Raw genomic sequence first — 20,000 nt, forward strand, 5'->3', positions numbered from 1 at the left:
AATGCTAAAGAAATTAAAGTCCCCCTGTGGGGAAAATCCAGCTTTTAATGTTGTTTATGTGTCTCTGTGGTGTTTTTAATCTGCTTTAAGACAAAGCATGTGTAAGTTCATAAGTCGACAGCATTGCTGAGTATTTCCTCCTTAAAACTGCAGTGAACCAAAGACAGTCTCAAAAACACGCTTTGAAATCGCTGGTGTTTCTGACGTCACAAACTACCTTGTAACCAATCAGATCAACGTGTGATCGTCAACCAGTGGATCTCTGAGCTGAGGGAGTGAGTGGAGGCGGGGCTCATTTGCATATTCATAGAACCGCACATACTAAATGAGGCAAGGGTGTCGAGTTACATTCAAGATATTTTAATGCATTAAGACATTTTTTTTTTCCAAGGAAAAAACGTTTAAATATGTAATTTTGTTGATGAAAGATGAGTTTGAAGGGATAAAACGATGGACTACAGGGGAACTTTAAATGTAAAACTAAGTATATTAGCACTGAATTGGTGAAGGAACACAGATTGTCACGTAAAAATGTTGTTGGGATACTTAAACCAGTTATTAAACCAGTATTCACCTGTTTTTGTGTGTAATCTCTTAAGGCGGATGAAACATTCACATAAAACTTACAACTAAATACTCAGCAAACTATGGAAGCTGGATTCTGCCACGGATTACAAAAACAAAAAAGGCAATTGCAACTTTTTATCTTACAATTCTGACTTTATTTCTCAGAATTTTGAATTTGAATCTAAACTGAATAAATTGTGAGAAAAAAATATATAAACTCAGAATTGCGAGAAACAAATTCAGAACTGCAAGATATAAACTCGCAATTGAGAGAAAACTGTGAGAATTGAGAGAACTGTGCGAAATAGAAACTTAAAATTGTGAGAAAAAAAGTCAAATAAAATAACGAGAATAGTGAGATAAAACACAGTTACCTTTTTCATTTTTTGTATTCCATGGCGGAAACAAGCTTCCATGGGAAACTAAATAATATGTAAAATGAAGCGTGACATTTTTCTCATGACTCTTACTTCTTGTTTTCTGGATCTTTCTGGTTGATTTTCTCCAGAACGTTGATCTCCAGACGAGCTGCTTCTTTGTATTTCTCCACGTTCTTAATGATCTTCAGAGCGATGTGAGAGCCTCCCCTGTAACACACACACACACACACACACACACACAGTGAAACACCTGTGACAGTCAGCTGAGAATCAGTCAGGTGTGTGTGTGTGTGAGATTAACCTGTGATGATCGATACACTCCACCACTTTCCCAAAGGTTCCCTCCCCGAGCGTTCCCACGATCTCATCTGCACAAGAAGAACAAACGTCACAAAAACACGCAGACTGACAGTGAATGTAGAGTATAGTGTGTGTAGAGTATAGTGTGTGTAGAGATGTGTGTGACAGTGAATGTAGAGTATAGTGTGTGTAGAGATGAGTGTGTGTAGAGTATAGTGTGTGTAGAGATGAGTGTGTGTAGAGATGAGAAACGCACATCTGTCCTGAAGCACGTCGCCGGGCCGATAGACCAGGTGACCCTCGTCATCATCTTTAACAGCCCACCCGCGCACACGACTGCAGCTCTGCTGTGGAGAGGGGGGGGGGGGGGGGGGGGGGGTCATCAGATACTTTGCCTTAACTTCATAAAATTAAACAATAAAATACAACTTCAACATTTATTAGGTGAAAAAAGAGATTGTTTCCTACTAGCAGCAAAATATACTGACGCCTGTCACAAGAAGAGTCGACAAATCAGTGATGCACTCACACACACACACTCACACACACACGCACACACTCACACACACACACACACACGCGCGCTCCCACGCAAACACTCACTGAATTCTAAATTGTTCATAGAATTCTGAAATGTTGATTAATCTTTCTACTTGCCCTTGTTATTTTTTTTAAATATATAGAGTGAGGAAAATAAGTATTTGAACACCCTGCTATTGTGCAAGTTCTCCCACTTGGAAATCATGGAGGGGTCTGAAATGGTCATCGTAGGTGCATGTCCACTGTGAGAGACATAATCTAAAAAAAAAATCCAGAAATCACAATGTATGATTTTTTAACTATTTATTTGTATGATACAGCTGCAAATAAGTATTTGAACACCTGAGAAAATCAATGTTAATATTTGGTACAGTAGCCTTTGTTTGCAATTACAGAGGTCAAACGTTTCCTGTAGTTTTTCACCAGGTTTGCACACACTGAGGAGGGATGTTGGCCCACTCCTCCACACAGATCTTCTCTAGATCAGTCAGGTTTCTGGGCTGTCGCTGAGAAACACGGAGTTTGAGCTCCCTCCAAAGATTCTCTATTGGGTTTAGGTCTGGAGACTGGCTAGGCCACGCCAGAACCTTGATATGCTTCTTACAGAGCCACTCCTTGGTTATCCTGGCTGTGTGCTTCGGGTCATTGTCATGTTGGAAGACCCAGCCTCGACCCATCTTCAATGCTCTAACTGAGGGAAGGAGGTTGTTCCCCAAAATCTCACAATACATGGCCCCGGTCATCCTCTCCTTAATACAGTGCAGTCGCCCTGTCCCATGTGCAGAAAAACACCCCCAAAGCATGATGCTACCACCCCTATGCTTCACAGTAGGGATGGTGTTCTTGGGATGGTACTCATCATTCTTCTTCCTCCAAACACGTTTAGTGGAATTATGACCAAAAAGTTCTATTTTGGTCTCATCTGATCACATGACTTTCTCCCATGACTCCTCTGGATCATCCAAATGGTCATTGGCAAACTTAAGACGGCCTTGACATGTGCTGGTTTAAGCAGGGGAACCTTCCGTGCCATGCATGATTTCAAACCATGACGTCTTAGTGTATTACCAACAGTAACCTTGGAAACGGTGGTCCCAGCTCTTTTCAGGTCATTGACCAGCTCCTCCCGTGTAGTTCTGGGCTGATTTCTCACCTTTCTTAGGATCATTGAGACCCCACGAGGTGAGATCTTGCATGGAGCCCCAGTCCGAGGGAGATTGACAGTCATGTTTAGCTTCTTCCATTTTCTAATGATTGCTCCAACAGTGGACCTTTTTTCACCAAGCTGCTTGGCAATTTCCCCGTAGCCCTTTCCAGCCTTGTGGAGGTGTACAATTTTGTCTCTAGTGTCTTTGGACAGCTCTTTGGTCTTGGCCATGTTAGTAGTTGGATTCTTACTGATTGTATGGGGTGGACAGGTGTCTTTATGCAGCTAACGACCTCAAACAGGTGCATCTAATTTAGGATAATAAATGGAGTGGAGGTGGACATTTTAAAGGCAGACTAACAGGTCTTTGAGGGTCAGAATTCTAGCTGATAGACAGGTGTTCAAATACTTATTTGCAGCTGTATCATACAAATAAATAGTTAAAAAATCATATATTGTGATTTCTGGATTTTTTTTTTTAGATTATGTCTCTCACAGTGGACATGCACCTACGATGACAATTTCAGACCCCTCCATGATTTCCAAGTGGGAGAACTTGCAAAATAGCAGGGTGTTCAAATACTTATTTTCCTCACTCTATATATTTTTTATTTATATTTATTTCTATGTATGTATATGAATGATGATTGGAAATGTTCCTGAAATGTTCCTCCACAGTTCCTGAGGTCTTTATTAGACAGCGGTGACATGTTCTGGTCAATAGTGTTCAGTGCTCGTCTGTGCTCAACCACAGAACAGCTTCAGGCTCTGCTGGATCTTCATCAGTGTGTTAGAACTAGGGGTGCAACGGTACAGATAGCCCATGGTACGGTCCGTACCTCGGTTTTTGGGCCACGGTCTCGGTTCGGTTTCGGTACATGTTTTGTGCAGAAAGAGACTGCTATTTCATCCCAAAAATATGTTTTATTTTTCTTATGAGCATAAACAGAATGTCACAGTAGGAAGAACATCAATGTATGGAATAAATTAACACTCTAGTCTGTACTGAACAACACTAAGTAATACAACCTCTTCAACTATCACTTGTATGAAATACAAAATGTAAACAAACACACTTCAAAATATTCAAGTGGATCCCAATTCCAAACCTTGATAACTGGTATATGAAGTGATCAATGTGAAAGAAAAAGTGCACTTTTACCTTAAACATAAATTAGCTTGTGCTTTGAATAAAAAAAAGCAGAGCAAAATAATATAATAAAAAAATACTGCATTCAGGATACAAAGTGCAATGTTATTTACTCATCCACTATTGAGAGATTCTTGTGCAAAAAGATGAGTCTATCAACACTGTCTGGTGCAAGGCGAGACCGGTTGGCACTAACGATGTCCCCAGCAGTGGAGAAAATTCTCAACTTTTCAGAATGCCGCAAGCGCACCGTAGGTCACGTGACAAGAACCAACCAGAGCGCAGCTGATGGTTGCTTTAGCAACGACAGACGCCTCCGGAGCGCAACCGCCCTAGCGCTTTGGAAAAAGGAGAACGCGGCGCGCCTAGCGTTTTCTACGCGTTTTTAGGCGCGATATGTGAACTAAAGCAAAAACTAAAAGGATCAGCGCGAACTCAATGGCAAAACCGAAGTCCCGCGGGACACGAGGGTAGATTGTCCCGTGCAGGGCTGACCGAACGGTCCGGGATTTTACCGTGTACCGTTGCATCCCTAGTTAGAACTGGTCTCTGGTGGTGCGTGTGGAACCAAATGTCGGCTGGTGTGTGTAAACGTGCAGATTAAGGGCCGGTAATATTATAATAAGATCCTCTTCATATGTCAGAAGGAGAGCGAAATCTGATCGGCTTATTTTATAACACGCTTGCAGAGAAAGGCTCACCAGAACACAGTTACTGGGGTTCACTTTTCACATTTTCTGGGTTTCAGAATCACCGATTACAGCACATAAAGGGTTAGTTCACCCAAAAATGAAAATTCGGTTATTTTTGTGTGTTTTTTTTGCACACATATAGTATTCTCGTCGCTTGATAAACGTAAGGTTGAGCCACTGCAGTCACTCGGACTATTTTAAACATTGTCTTTACTAACTTTCTGGGCCGGCCAGTTTTGATCCCAGAGAAGCCTATGGAGGGGTGAGCCAGCTCGCAGATATAATCAAAAATATCTCAATTTGTGTTCTGAAGATGAACGAGAGTCTTACGGGTCTGGAACAACATGAGGGAGAGTAATTACTGACAGCATTTTCATTTGTGGGTGAACTAACCCTAAACACGGTAAATCGGCTGGTGAGATGCACACACACTTCCTTTAGAACACAAACCCCGCTCTGAGGAAGCCGGTGTGAAGTGTAAGTAACCCTCACACACCTCACGCTGCTTCACTCATCGCACATGATGGAGTCTGCAGGCACTGAACTCAACATCAAGCTCTGGGAAGTGGCTTTGGTGTAAAAACCACAAACGTTCATTTGCATTCAATAACTGCAAACAATAATCAGACCCGCCCTCAGAGTGTGTACACACGAGCGCTGATATACTCACGCAGAACTGTGGCCTGTCACAGACGCAGAGACATGAAGATGTCAAAGGAAACTGAGTTTACTTGTTCAACCAAGTCAGGGATTCAACCTCACTAGTTCAACTTAACATTACACATGAACGTTTATTATGGGCTGTCACAGACGCAGAGACATGAAGCTGTGCGTCTCTTTAATTGGACACCTCGTCTGTCTTAATCAAGAGCACAGTGACTCCAGATACGACACAAACATGACGAGCCCAGCAGACACTTGAGAAGGAGGTCAAACACACACACGCACACACACACAGACAGACATACACACAGACAAACACACACACACACACACACAGACACACACACAGACACACACATACACACACACACACACACACACACACAGACACACACAAACTCACATTAAAACATCCTAACAGGAAAACACATTCATCGTCTCGCAGAGCCTTCATATAAAGTTCATCATAATGTTGACTGACTAACACAAATATGAGAAAAACACTCCAAAAACATTTGGTTTAATATATGATATATACTTTAATATATAATTTCTTCACTAAAGAAGGTTTTATCAGATTCGCTCACTGCTGGAGAAAGATCTGCACCCGAAACACAGCTAATAAACACACACAGACACGCAGTGTGAAGGATACTCACACACAGGCAGAGGCAGTCCAAGACGCTCTTAAACACTGAGTAAAGCTCTGTCTTACCCATAACTCCAGGCTAACACACACATGTAGCCTACATCTGACTGACAGAGAGAGAGACAGAGAGAGAGAGAAAGTGTAGGAACAGGAGAAAATCTTCAAGTGTGAGTGTGTGTGTGTGAGAGAGAGAGAGAGGAGACTTGGGCTAATTTTAAACGTTCCTGACGGGCCCCAGGGGAAATCCTGAGACACACACACACACACTAACCCGACCCCTAAACCTACCCATCACACACACACACTAACCTGACCCCTAAACCTACCCATCACACACACACACACACACTTAAAGTTTAGAGATCATTGAAACAGAACTTTCTGAATCTGAAAGTGGATATGATTAATTTGGGACTGAATAAAATCAGAGCATGTAAACACAGCACAGAAACATGATGAGACCAGGACAGTGTGAACAGAGTCACGCTGGGACCGTGTGTTAATCGCGTCAGTGTGTGTGTGTGTGTGTGAAGCACCGTACTCACGGAGGACAAGGACCGGCTCTGACTGAAGGAGTGTGTTCTGGAGCGGGTCCTGGTTCTGCGGTGTCTGCGCACGCGTCGACTGCTCCTCTGATCCGCTCCGGGATCCCGATCCGAACGGAAGTCGTGAGAGCGACGGGAGAAGTGTGTGTGTCGGAAGAAGCCGTTCTCCACAAACTCCTCGCGCTCGCCGCGACAGTAGCGTCTGCTGCTCAGCCTGTGGTCGTCGTAACTGGAGGATCACACACACACACACACAGGCTACAGATGTGTGGAGCAGATCTGGCAGATATCAGTCACTGAGGGGTGCTAGGGTTGGGCATCGTTTGAATTTGAACAATTCCGATTCTTATCGATTCCTTATTTTGTAACATGTAATTAGTGTTATTATAGAGCGTGAATATTAGTGTTATTATAGAGCGTGAATATTAGTGTTATTATAGAGCGTGAATATTAGTGTTATTATAGAGCGGGAATATTAGTGTTATTATAGAGCGGGAATATTAGTGTTATTATAGAGCGGGAATATCAGCGTTATTATAGAGCGGGAATATCAGCGTTATTATAGAGCGGGAATATTAGTGTTATTATAGAGCGGGAATATTATAGAGCGGGAATATTAGTGTTATTATAGAGCGGGAATATTAGTGTTATTATAGAGCGGGAATATTAGTGTTATTATAGAGCGGGAATATTATAGAGCGGGAATATTAGTGTTATTATAGAGCGGGAATATTATAGAGCGGGAATATTAGTGTTATTATAGAGCGGGAATATTAGCGTTATTATAGAGCGGGAATATTAGTGTTATTATAGAGCGGGAATATTAGTGTTATTATAGAGTGGGAATATTAGTGTTATTATAGAGCGGGAATATTATAGAGCGGGAATATTAGTGTTATTATAGAGCGGGAATATTATAGAGCGGGAATATTAGTGTTATTATAGAGCGGGAATATTAGCGTTATTATAGAGCGGGAATATTAGTGTTATTATAGAGCGGGAATATTAGTGTTATTATAGAGTGGGAATATTAGTGTTATTATAGAGCGGGAATATTATAGAGCGGGAATATTAGTGTTATTATAGAGCGGGAATATTATAGAGCGGGAATATTAGTGTTATTATAGAGCGGGAATATTAGCGTTATTATAGAGCGGGAATATTAGTGTTATTATAGAGCGGGAATATTAGTGTTATTATAGAGCAGGAATATTATAAAGCGGGAATATTAGTGTTATTATAGAGCGTGAATATTAGCGTTATTATAGAGCGGGAATATTAGTGTTATTATAGAGCGGGAATATTAGTGTTATTATAGAGCGGGAATATTATAGAGCGGGAATATTAGTGTTATTATAGAGCGTGAATATTAGCGTTATTATAGAGCGGGAATATTAGTGTTATTATAGAGCGGGAATATTAGTGTTATTATAGAGCGGGAATATTATAGAGCGGGAATATTAGTGTTATTATAGAGCGTGAATATTAGCGTTATTATAGAGCGGGAATATTAGTGTTATTATAGAGCGGGAATATTATAGAGCGGGAATATTAGTGTTATTATAGAGCGGGAATATTAGCGTTATTATAGAGCGGGAATATTAGTGTTATTATAGAGCGTGAATATTAGTGTTATTATAGAGCGTGAATATTAGTGTTATTATAGAGCGTGAATATTAGTGTTATTATAGAGCGGGAATATTAGCGTTATTATAGAGCGGGAATATTAGTGTTATTATAGAGCGTGAATATTAGTGTTATTATAGAGCGTGAATATTAGTGTTATTATAGAGCGTGAATATTAGTGTTATTATAGAGCGGGAATATTAGTGTTATTATAGAGCGGGAATATTAGTGTTATTATAGAGCGGGAATATTAGTGTTATTATAGAGCGGGAATATCAGCGTTATTATAGAGCGGGAATATTAGTGTTATTATAGAGCGTGAATATTAGTGTTATTATAGAGCGTGAATATTAGCGTTATTATAGAGCGGGAATATTAGCGTTATTATAGAGCGGGAATATTAGCGTTATTATAGAGCGGGAATATTAGTGTTATTATAGAGCGTGAATATTAGTGTTATTATAGAGCGTGAATATTAGTGTTATTATAGAGCGTGAATATTAGTGTTATTATAGAGCGGGAATATTAGTGTTATTATAGAGCGGGAATATTAGTGTTATTATAGAGCGGGAATATTAGTGTTATTATAGAGCGGGAATATCAGCGTTATTATAGAGCGGGAATATTAGTGTTATTATAGAGCGGGAATATTATAGAGCGGGAATATTAGTGTTATTATAGAGCGGGAATATTAGTGTTATTATAGAGCGGGAATATTAGTGTTATTATAGAGCGGGAATATTATAGAGCGGGAATATTAGTGTTATTATAGAGCGGGAATATTATAGAGCGGGAATATTAGTGTTATTATAGAGCGGGAATATTAGCGTTATTATAGAGCGGGAATATTAGTGTTATTATAGAGCGGGAATATTAGTGTTATTATAGAGTGGGAATATTAGTGTTATTATAGAGCGGGAATATTATAGAGCGGGAATATTAGTGTTATTATAGAGCGGGAATATTATAGAGCGGGAATATTAGTGTTATTATAGAGCGGGAATATTAGCGTTATTATAGAGCGGGAATATTAGTGTTATTATAGAGCGGGAATATTAGTGTTATTATAGAGCAGGAATATTATAAAGCGGGAATATTAGTGTTATTATAGAGCGTGAATATTAGCGTTATTATAGAGCGGGAATATTAGTGTTATTATAGAGCGGGAATATTAGTGTTATTATAGAGCGGGAATATTATAGAGCGGGAATATTAGTGTTATTATAGAGCGTGAATATTAGCGTTATTATAGAGCGGGAATATTAGTGTTATTATAGAGCGGGAATATTAGTGTTATTATAGAGCGGGAATATTATAGAGCGGGAATATTAGTGTTATTATAGAGCGTGAATATTAGCGTTATTATAGAGCGGGAATATTAGTGTTATTATAGAGCGGGAATATTATAGAGCGGGAATATTAGTGTTATTATAGAGCGGGAATATTAGCGTTATTATAGAGCGGGAATATTAGTGTTATTATAGAGCAGGAATATTAGCGTTATTATAGAGCGGGAATATTAGTGTTATTATAGAGCGGGAATATTATAGAGCGGGAATATTAGTGTTATTATAGAGCGTGAATATTAGTGTTATTATAGAGCGGGAATATTAGTGTTATTATAGAGCGGGAATATTAGTGTTATTATAGAGCGGGAATATTATAGAGCGGGAATATTAGTGTTATTATAGAGCGTGAATATTAGTGTTATTATAGAGCGGGAATATTAGTGTTATTATAGAGCGGGAATATTAGTGTTATTATAGAGCGTGAATATTAGCGTTATTATAGAGCGGGAATATTAGTGTTATTATAGAGCGGGAATATTAGTGTTATTATTGAGCGGGAATATTAGTGTTATTATAGAGCGGGAATATTAGTGTTATTATAGAGCTGGAATATTAGTGTTATTATAGAGCGGGAATATTAGTGTTATTATAGAGCTGGAATATTAGTGTTATTATAGAGCGGGAATATTATAGAGCGGGAATATTAGTGTTATTATAGAGCGTGAATATTAGTGTTATTATAGAGCGGGAATATTAGTGTTATTATAGAGCTGGAATATTAGTGTTATTATAGAGCGGGAATATTAGTGTTATTATAGAGCTGTAATATTAGTGTTATTATAGAGCGGGAATATTATAGAGCGGGAATATTAATGTTATTATAGAGCGTGAATATTAGCGTTATTATAGAGCGGGAATATTAGTGTTATTATAGAGCAGGAATATTAGTGTTATTATAGAGCGGGAATATTAGCGTTATTATAGAGCGGGAATATTAGCGTTATTATAGAGTGGGAATATTAGCGTTATTATAGAGTGGGAATATTAGTGTTATTATAGAGCGGGAATATTATAGAGCGGGAATATTAGTGTTATTATAGAGCGGGAATATTAGTGTTATTATAGAACGGGAATATTAGCGTTATTATAGAGCGGGAATATTAGTGTTATTATAGAGCGGGAATATTAGCGTTATTATAGAGTGGGAATATTAGTGTTATTATAGAGCGGGAATATTAGTGTTATTATAGAGCGGGAATATTAGCGTTATTATAGAGTGGGAATATTAGTGTTATTATAGAGCGGGAATATTATAGAGCGGGAATATTAGTGTTATTATAGAGCGGGAATATTATAGAGCGGGAATATTAGTGTTATTATAGAGCGGGAATATTAGCGTTATTATAGAGCGGGAATATTAGTGTTATTATAGAGCGGGAATATTAGTGTTATTATAGAGTGGGAATATTAGTGTTATTATAGAGCGTGAATATTAGCGTTATTATAGAGTGGGAATATTAGCGTTATTATAGAGTGGGAATATTAGTGTTATTATAGAGCGGGAATATTATAGAGCGGGAATATTAGTGTTATTATAGAGCGGGAATATTATAGAGCGGGAATATTAGTGTTATTATAGAGCGGGAATATTAGCGTTATTATAGAGCGGGAATATTAGTGTTATTATAGAGCGGGAATATTAGTGTTATTATAGAGTGGGAATATTATAGAGCGGGAATATTAGTGTTATTATAGAGCGTGAATATTAGCGTTATTATAGAGCGGGAATATTAGTGTTATTATAGAGCGGGAATATTAGTGTTATTATAGAGCGGGAATATTATAGAGCGGGAATATTAGTGTTATTATAGAGCGTGAATATTAGCGTTATTATAGAGCGGGAATATTAGCGTTATTATAGCGCGTGAATATTAGTGTTATTATAGAGCGGGAATATTATAGAGCGGGAATATTAGTGTTATTATAGAGCGGGAATATTAGTGTTATTATAGAGCGGGAATATTATAGAGCGGGAATATTAGTGTTATTATAGAGCGTGAATATTAGCGTTATTATAGAGCGGGAATATTAGTGTTATTATAGAGCGGGAATATTATAGAGCGGGAATATTAGTGTTATTATAGAGCGGGAATATTAGCGTTATTATAGAGCGGGAATATTAGTGTTATTATAGAGCAGGAATATTAGCGTTATTATAGAGTGGGAATATTAGTGTTATTATAGAGCGGGAATATTATAGAGCGGGAATATTAGTGTTATTATAGAGCGGGAATATTATAGAGCGGGAATATTAGCGTTATTATAGAGCGGGAATATTAGCGTTATTATAGAGTGGGAATATTAGCGTTATTATAGAGTGGGAATATTAGTGTTATTATAGAGCGGGAATATTATAGAGCGGGAATATTAGTGTTATTATAGAGCAGGAATATTAGCGTTATTATAGAGCGGGAATATTAGTGTTATTATAGAGCAGGAATATTAGCGTTATTATAGAGCGGGAATATTAGTGTTATTATAGAGCAGGAATATTAGCGTTATTATAGAGCGGGAATATTAGTGTTATTATAGAGCGGGAATATTATAGAGCGGGAATATTAGTGTTATTATAAAGTGGGATTATTAGTGTTATTATAGAGCGGGAATATTAGTGTTATTATAGAGCGGGAATATTAGCGTTATTATAGAGCGGGAATATTATAGAGCGGGAATATTAGTGTTATTATAGAGCGGGAATATTAGCGTTATTATAGAGCAGGAATATTAGTGTTATTATAGAGCGGGAATATTAGTGTTATTATAGAGCAGGAATATTAGTGTTATTATAGAGCGGGATTATTAGCGTTATTATAGAGCGGGATTATTAGCGTTATTATAGAGCGGGAATATTAGCGTTATTATAGAGCGGGAATATTAGCGTTATTATAGAGCGGGAATATTAGCGTTATTATAGAGCGGGAATATTAGTGTTATTATAGAGCGGGAATATTAGCGTTATTATAGAGCGGGAATATTAGTGTTATTATAGAGCGGGAATATTAGCGTTATTATAGAGCGGGAATATTAGCGTTATTATAGAGCGGGAATATTAGCGTTATTATAGAGCGGGAATATTAGCGTTATTATAGAGCGGGAATATTAGTGTTATTATAGAGCGGGAATATTAGCGTTATTATAGAGCGTGAATATTAGTGTTATTATAGAGCGGGAATATTAGCGTTATTATAGAGCGGGAATATTATAGAGCGGGAATATTAGCGTTATTATAGAGCGGGAATATTAGCGTTATTATAGAGATGGAATATTAGCGTTATTATAGAGCGGGGAATATTAGTGTTATTATAGAGCGGGAATATTAGTGTTATTATAGAGCGGGAATATTAGTGTTATTATAGAGCGGGAATATTAGCGTTATTATAGAGCGTGAATATTAGTGTTATTATAGAGCGGGAATATTAGCGTTATTATAGAGCGGGAATATTATAGAGCGGGAATATTAGCGTTATTATAGAGCGGGAATATTAGCGTTATTATAGAGCGTGAATATTAGTGTTATAGAGCGGGAATATTAGCGTTATTATAGAGCGGGAATATTATAGAGCGGGAATATTAGCGTTATTATAGAGCGGGAATATTAGCGTTATTATAGAGATGGAATATTAGTGTTATTATAGAGCGGGGAATATTAGTGTTATTATAGAGCGGGAATATTAGTGTTATTATAGAGCGGGAATATTAGTGTTATTATAGAGCGGGAATATTAGCGTTATTATAGAGCGTGAATATTAGTGTTATTATAGAGCGGGAATATTAGCGTTATTATAGAGCGGGAATATTATAGAGCGGGAATATTAGCGTTATTATAGAGCGGGAATATTAGTGTTATTATAGAGCGGGAATATTAGCGTTATTATAGAGCGTGAATATTAGTGTTATTATAGAGCGGGAATATTAGCGTTATTATAGAGCGGGAATATTATAGAGCGGGAATATTAGCGTTATTATAGAGCGGGAATATTAGCGTTATTATAGAGATGGAATATTAGTGTTATTATAGAGCGGGGAATATTAGTGTTATTATAGAGCGGGATTATTAGCGTTATTATAGAGCGGGAATATTAGTGTTATTATAGAGCGGAATATTAGCGTTATTATAGAGCGGGAATATTAGCGTTATTATAGAGCGTGAATATTAGTGTTATTATAGAGCGGGAATATTAGCGTTATTATAGAGCGTGAATATTAGTGTTATTATAGAGCGGGAATATTAGCGTTATTATAGAGCGGGAATATTATAGAGCGGGAATATTAGCGTTATTATAGAGCGGGAATATTAGCGTTATTATAGAGATGGAATATTAGTGTTATTATAGAGCGGGGAATATTAGTGTTATTATAGAGCGGGATTATTAGCGTTATTATAGAGCGGGAATATTAGGCTGCTGTCCCTTTAAGAGCTGCACGGATCCAGTATACTGATGAGAACAGAGTCTCTCGCGCTTCAATGGTTTAAACTCATATTGAAATGCTCTCAAAGGAATCGATAAGAGGAATCGAGATTTTAATTGTATGACCAGTATCCGACGCCCGAGCCTGAGCCGTACCTCCTGGAGCGCTGGCGTCTGTCCCGGTTCCGTCTCCGGCTTCGGTCCCGCTGGGCGCTGGAGGACGAGGAGCGGCTGCGTGTGCGGCGTCTCCGCCGGTGCCGTTCGTATCGAACATGATGATTCCCGCTGCGACTCCGCTCTGACGACGGGTATCGCCGAGAGTGAGGCATCTACACACAACACACACTCATCAGTTACACTAATGCTTATATTACACACACACACACACACACACACACAACACACACTCATCAGTTACACTACTGCTTATATTACACACACACACACATTCTCTAGCATTCTGGGGTTATGTTAGCAAGTTCTGTCGTTATCAGCAGTCGAGTCGGTGTTACACAGGGCTGTGTGTCTGGACAGATCTCGACCTGTGGTTAAGAAGCAGAGATGCATTATTTACAGTCAAGATCTTGTGTTGACCATGTAAGAGTCCGGCACTCTGTAAAGTCTCCTCCAGAACATCCCAAACACTCTCCATGGATTTAAGGAATGAGTTTCACGCTCCTCTCCAACCATTCTCTCACAATCTGGACATTCTCACACGAACATATCCATACATTAAATAATAGAATTGAAAAACTAAATAAATAAAAGAAAAATATAAATAAACAAACGTTCAAAACCTACTATTTCCAACAATCTCAATAACATTCTTATGTTAATAAGTTAATCCCTAATGTTAATAAATAACTCCTGATCTCTGTGATAAATTTGTCTTAATATGTATAAAGAATTTTGCAAAACAATAACACACAGCCTGGCTAGTTCTTAAAGCACAATCTCCACATATACTGATGTTTCTGCAACTGACCCAGCTTAAATCCAGGCACAGTGATTATCTGTCACTTGAACAACTTAAACGGGGAAGTAAAACGCGTATGATAATGAACAGAATGAAAGAATAATATCTTCTTTTGTGTTTCTCAGGAGTCAGTCAGTCATACAGGTTTAATCCAGATTTTTTTGTTAGTAGATATACTATACATACTATATATACATGAGTTATATGTTAGTTTACATACTGTATATGTGTGTGTGTGTGTGTGTGTGTGTGTGTGTGTGTTATTATTGTTATTTGTATGTAACTTATATGTATATATTTAATTAGGTGATTTCTGTGTTCTCCTCAGTAGCGGTTAGCCCATCGAGCTAACAGCGCCAAACACACACAGATAAACCCGCCACTGCGAACTTCAGGACCCCAGTCTGTTCACATAATCAATATAATAACAATATTTACCGCTTTAGCAGCGACGCCGGTGCGTTTATCCCACAGAAAATCCGTTCTGCCGTTATTTTACCGCTCCGTGAATTCACGCGCACAACTTCCGGTGATGATGAGCTCAGCGCGCGCGCACACGCAGTTTCACTAAATCAAAGTGCGCGTTCAAGAGACGGGACAAAATGTGAAAAATTATATATATATAAATAATGTTTTTAGGTTCAGATGAGGTTTTTTTAAAAGAATACTCAGGCCAACATTCAAGGCTTGTCTTGATTAACTTTGCTTTTCTAGTTAAAGAATAAGATAATAATTCCTTTGAAGTGCCAGATATTTCAAATAATTGACAAATTCAAATAACTATAAAAAAAAAGATCAATCGATCCAATGGCTGGGAATTAAGGGAAATATATTGTATGGATACTGTATGTGATATCATATATTAGACATTGTAAAAAACATGATGACCTTTAGAGAAGAACATTCTGGATCGAGTGTCATCTCTGTTTTCTATTCTAAATTCTAAACTTTTAATTTCATTTATTAACTAATTTAATACTAGATTTATTTGAACTAGTTTAATTCTAAACTTTTAATTGTTTTATACTAGTTTAATACTAAAAATTAATTGTATTGTTAATTTTAACTAGTTTAATTCTAAACTTTTAACATTTTTTTATATCTTAACTAGTTTAATACTAAACTTAATTTCACAATTTATTTTAACTAATATAATTCTAAACTTTTTATTTATTTATTTTATTTATTGACTAGTTTAATTCAAATCTTTGTTTTATTTTTTTATTTTAATCTTAATTTAATCTTTTAATCTTTAATTTAATCTTAAATTTTTTGTTCATTTTAAATAGTTTAATTCTAAACTTTAATTCTAATATCTGTTTTCAGGACTAAATTCTGTCTTTCTTTAATGGTTAATGGCTCAAATTAACAACAACAACAACAACAAAACATTATGAATGTAACTTTTATTCAGAAGACAATAAAATAAGAAAAGAGACCCAATCCTCGCATCGGAAGCAGGAAAACATGGATATTCTGAAGCGGTTTGACATCAGATCCGTTCACACTCACTCAGGTCTGATATCTAGATCTCACTCGGAGCGAGAAATGCAAAAGTCAAATATAAACTTGCATTTGCGAAAAAAGGTCAGAATTGCGGGAATAAAAAGTCGCAATTACCTTTTTTATTTTATAATTCTGTGGCGGAAACAAGTTTCCATAAAAAGCAGCACAAGTGACAACCAAATCAGTACTAAACAAACTGAGCGTACAAACCGAAATGTCCCTAAATCAAACATTAATATGTATTAATTTCTGTGTTGTGACACACTAAAGCACATGATGATGATGAAGACGAAGACACTGGCTGCTCAAACACACCCCTGTCTGAGTTCAGAGAGAATAAATAATGCCGAACCCTATGGAGTCAATTTTGTGCCATAATTAAACAAAGAAATAAATCCAGCATTTTGCAAACCAACTCGATCTGCTTTGAAAAGGAAAACTCGACTCGCAAAACAAACTGAATTGCTTTTCACATTTTTTCTACATCGGACGCGAGCGAAATGACTAAAGTGGTGATTATATCTACACTGAACGAGTCTATTTCTGTTATAAATTAATGAGAACATTTAATTGAATTGAAAGGAGGGCTTCATGATTCTTTATATTTGTAAAACACAATACATATTTGTTACTCCTCTGCGTTTTCACTCAAATAGACGTTTTTTCGAGTTTTCCTTTGCAAAGCAGATCGAGTTTGTTTGCAAAATGCTGGATTTGTTTGTTTAAAGGGGTGCTATAATGCCCTTTTCACAAGATGTAAAATAAGTCTCAGATGTCGCCAGAGTGTGTGTGTGAAGTTTCAGCTCAAAATACCCCACAGATATTTTTATATAGCATGTTAAAATTGTCACTTTTTGAGGGTGAGTGAAAATGCACCGTTTTTGTGTCTGTCCCTTTAAATGCAAATGAGCTGCTGCTCCCGGCACAGAGGGCGGAGCTTCAAGAGCTTGTGTGTGTTTGTGTGTGTGTTAGCAGCTTTGATTAACTCACACACACATGCATTGAAAATTTCAAAAACTTTTAGCCTTCTATGTTCAAACCGGAGTCAGACAATGATGGAGAGACTCGAGAAGAAGTGACAACATGTAGAGCAACAGGACATTTCTGAATGGTTAGTTGATGAGTTTATGAAGCTGATGTGTACTTATCTTCTAGTCATTGATTAGCATATTCTGTTATGATAATCTATAAATCGTGTTCCGGGGGCAGTGTTTATGTAAATTTTATGGTTGGTGATGTCACTAACCCGGGAGGAATGTGGTGTAGTCTCTACCAGCCGTTTGTTGTAGTCCTTAAACAGTGATTTCTGTAAAAGCAAATATCTCCCTTTGCTTTGAACTTTGAGTGTTGTAACTTTGCAGATGTTGTTTATGCTCAAACAGCAACATTACACACTCACTAAAGTTAGAAAAGTAAAATCAAAATCAACCACCCCTTTAATTATGGCACAAAATTAACTCCATAGAACCGTATCTAACAGAGGGTCACATCTCGTCTGCATGCGTCTGCGTGGCTGCGACTGCGTCTGCGTTTGCAGGAGCCGTTAGAGACACAGACAGGAGTGTGTCTGCGCCTGCAGGAGCCGAGAGAGACAGGAGTGTGTCTGCGTTCGTGCCGTTCTTCTGCTCTTCCGCCTGCGACTGCGACTGCGACTGCGCATCTGAGGGCCAGTCTGAGTCTGACAGCTTCAGTTCTGTGGGATCTGGAACCAGCGGATCCTCCAGGAGCGCCAGAGAGCCCGCGTCATTCAGGATGTTTCTGGACAGGACTGCACACACACACACACACACACACACACACACACCACATTACAGGAGTCAATCATCCTCATCCTCATCCTCATCCTCATCCTCATCCTCATCCTCATCATCATTATCTGCGTGGAAACTCGGATTCACTGCACAATAATCAAAGACAGTCTCATTCTACACTTTTTATTCTCAATCTTGTTTAGACTTTTAATCCATTTTAATTCTAAACTTTTAATCGATTTTTTTGTTGTTGATTTAACTAGTTTAATTCTAAACTTTTATTTTAACTAGTTTAATTTTAACTAGTTTAATTCTAAACTTTTTATTTTATTTTATTTATTAACTAGTTTAATTCTAAACTTTTTATTTTATTTTATTTATTAACTAGTTTAATTCTAAACTTTTAAGTTAATTTTAAATAGTTTAATTCTAAACTTGTATTAATTTTAAATAGTTTATTTATAAACTTTTAATTTTATTTTTTATATCTTAACTAGTTTAATACTTAACTTAATTTTCATTTTCACAAGTTTAATTCTAAACTTTTTATTTTATTTTTGGTTTATTTTAGGAACTAAATGAACTAAAAAAAGGAAATTAAAATATTAATATGCACACTTGAGGAATTAGTTCATCCAAAAATGAAGAAAATGATCTAAAACAACATAAATGTCCTTATTCTTCACGTTAAACACATCGCAGGAGAAGCTTGGCGTGATTGTGCATTACGGCTGTTCAATACTTTGGATATCGATACAGGAACTTTTGTCGTAATGTCGGTTTCACTCCTGATGTGTGATCAGCCTCACAGATGTGTGATATTATTATATATATATAGTTGTTCCTCACCGCCGGACGGAGCGTAACTCTCCTCCAGTGACGGGGAACTCCTGCTGAACGGACTGTAACTCGGGAAGATCAGCAGAGCCAGAGAGAAGAAGAGAATCTGGCAGGAGGAAGAACACACTGGTGAACTGAAAGACTGAAGTGTGTGTGTGTGTGTGTGTGTGTGTGTGTGTGTGTGTGTGTGTGTGTGTGTGTGTGTGTGTGTGTGAACGAGCTGTGCAGTGAGAGACGGAGTCACTCACTCTCACTCTCACACTCTCTTACTCTCACACACTCTCACACACACACTCACTCAAACACACACACACACACACACACACTCTCACACACACACTCACTCAAACACACACACACACACACACACACACACACACACACACACACTCACACATACAAATACACATACACTCACGCACCAGGATGCATGTGCTTGTCTGCGCCGCTTTCGTGGCCGTTTGCTTGATCAACGCCTGTAGTTTATGCAGCTGTGCCATAAGAGACCTGAAACAATCAATCAAACAAACAAACATGCAGCTGACTGGATTGTGGAACGTTATCGCATTAAACCAAGTGTTCACTGGTGTTCAGCTCACTCACATGTTGTGTTTCTCCAGCTGGCTGACGGTTCTCTGCAATTCTTTATTCTGAGCTGAACAAGCTGCCACCCTAAAACACACACACACACATTATTTTCCTCATATTCTCCATTGTTGCGGCTCCTCTCTTCCCAGTCTGTCAGTAACGCTCTGTTTACTTCTCTATGAAGCCCCTCCTTCTGAAAAGCACACTGCACTCTGATTGGTCGGCTGGAGCAGTGTGTTGTGATTGGTCGAGCGCTTCGAGTGTGTTTGGGGAATGTCCCGCCCCTTACCATAACCGCCAGTTTAACACACTACTAACTAAC

The 20,000-nt window shown here is 37.8% G+C and overlaps 2 protein-coding genes across 4 annotated transcripts in view; both read right to left on the bottom strand.

Moving 5' to 3' along the window:
* Nucleotides 1-15,553, bottom strand: part of clk2b (CDC-like kinase 2b) — a 21,613-nt gene extending 6,060 nt beyond the window's left edge. Inside the window, exons 1-6 of one of the 3 annotated variants that reach the window (XM_079894343.1) lie at nt 15,432-15,553; nt 14,174-14,346; nt 6,634-6,862; nt 1,504-1,591; nt 1,249-1,315; nt 1,038-1,154 (exon numbers count right to left, since the gene is read on the bottom strand). In XM_079894343.1, coding sequence (XP_079750469.1) covers nt 1,038-1,154; nt 1,249-1,315; nt 1,504-1,591; nt 6,634-6,862; nt 14,174-14,346 — 674 coding nt within the window. In that variant the 5' untranslated portion in view covers nt 15,432-15,553. Of the gene's footprint in view, nt 1-1,037; nt 1,155-1,248; nt 1,316-1,503; nt 1,595-6,098; nt 6,268-6,633; nt 6,863-14,173; nt 14,347-15,431 lie in introns of those variants that run through there. The other 2 variants (XM_079894342.1, XM_079894344.1) reach the window with 2 other exon arrangements.
* A 1,893-nt stretch (nt 15,554-17,446) lies between these two features.
* Nucleotides 17,447-20,000, bottom strand: part of creb3l4 (cAMP responsive element binding protein 3-like 4) — a 6,631-nt gene continuing 4,077 nt past the window's right edge. Inside the window, exons 7-10 of the mRNA XM_079894345.1 lie at nt 19,694-19,762; nt 19,513-19,597; nt 19,100-19,196; nt 17,447-18,267 (exon numbers count right to left, since the gene is read on the bottom strand). Of these exons, the coding sequence (XP_079750471.1) occupies nt 17,984-18,267; nt 19,100-19,196; nt 19,513-19,597; nt 19,694-19,762 (535 nt within the window). The 3' untranslated portion in view covers nt 17,447-17,983. The remainder of the gene's footprint in view (nt 18,268-19,099; nt 19,197-19,512; nt 19,598-19,693; nt 19,763-20,000) is intronic.

The sequence above is a fragment of the Squalius cephalus genome, assembly GCF_949319135.1.
Source record: "Squalius cephalus genome assembly, chromosome: 15".
Taxonomy (NCBI): Eukaryota; Metazoa; Chordata; class Actinopteri; order Cypriniformes; family Leuciscidae; genus Squalius; species Squalius cephalus.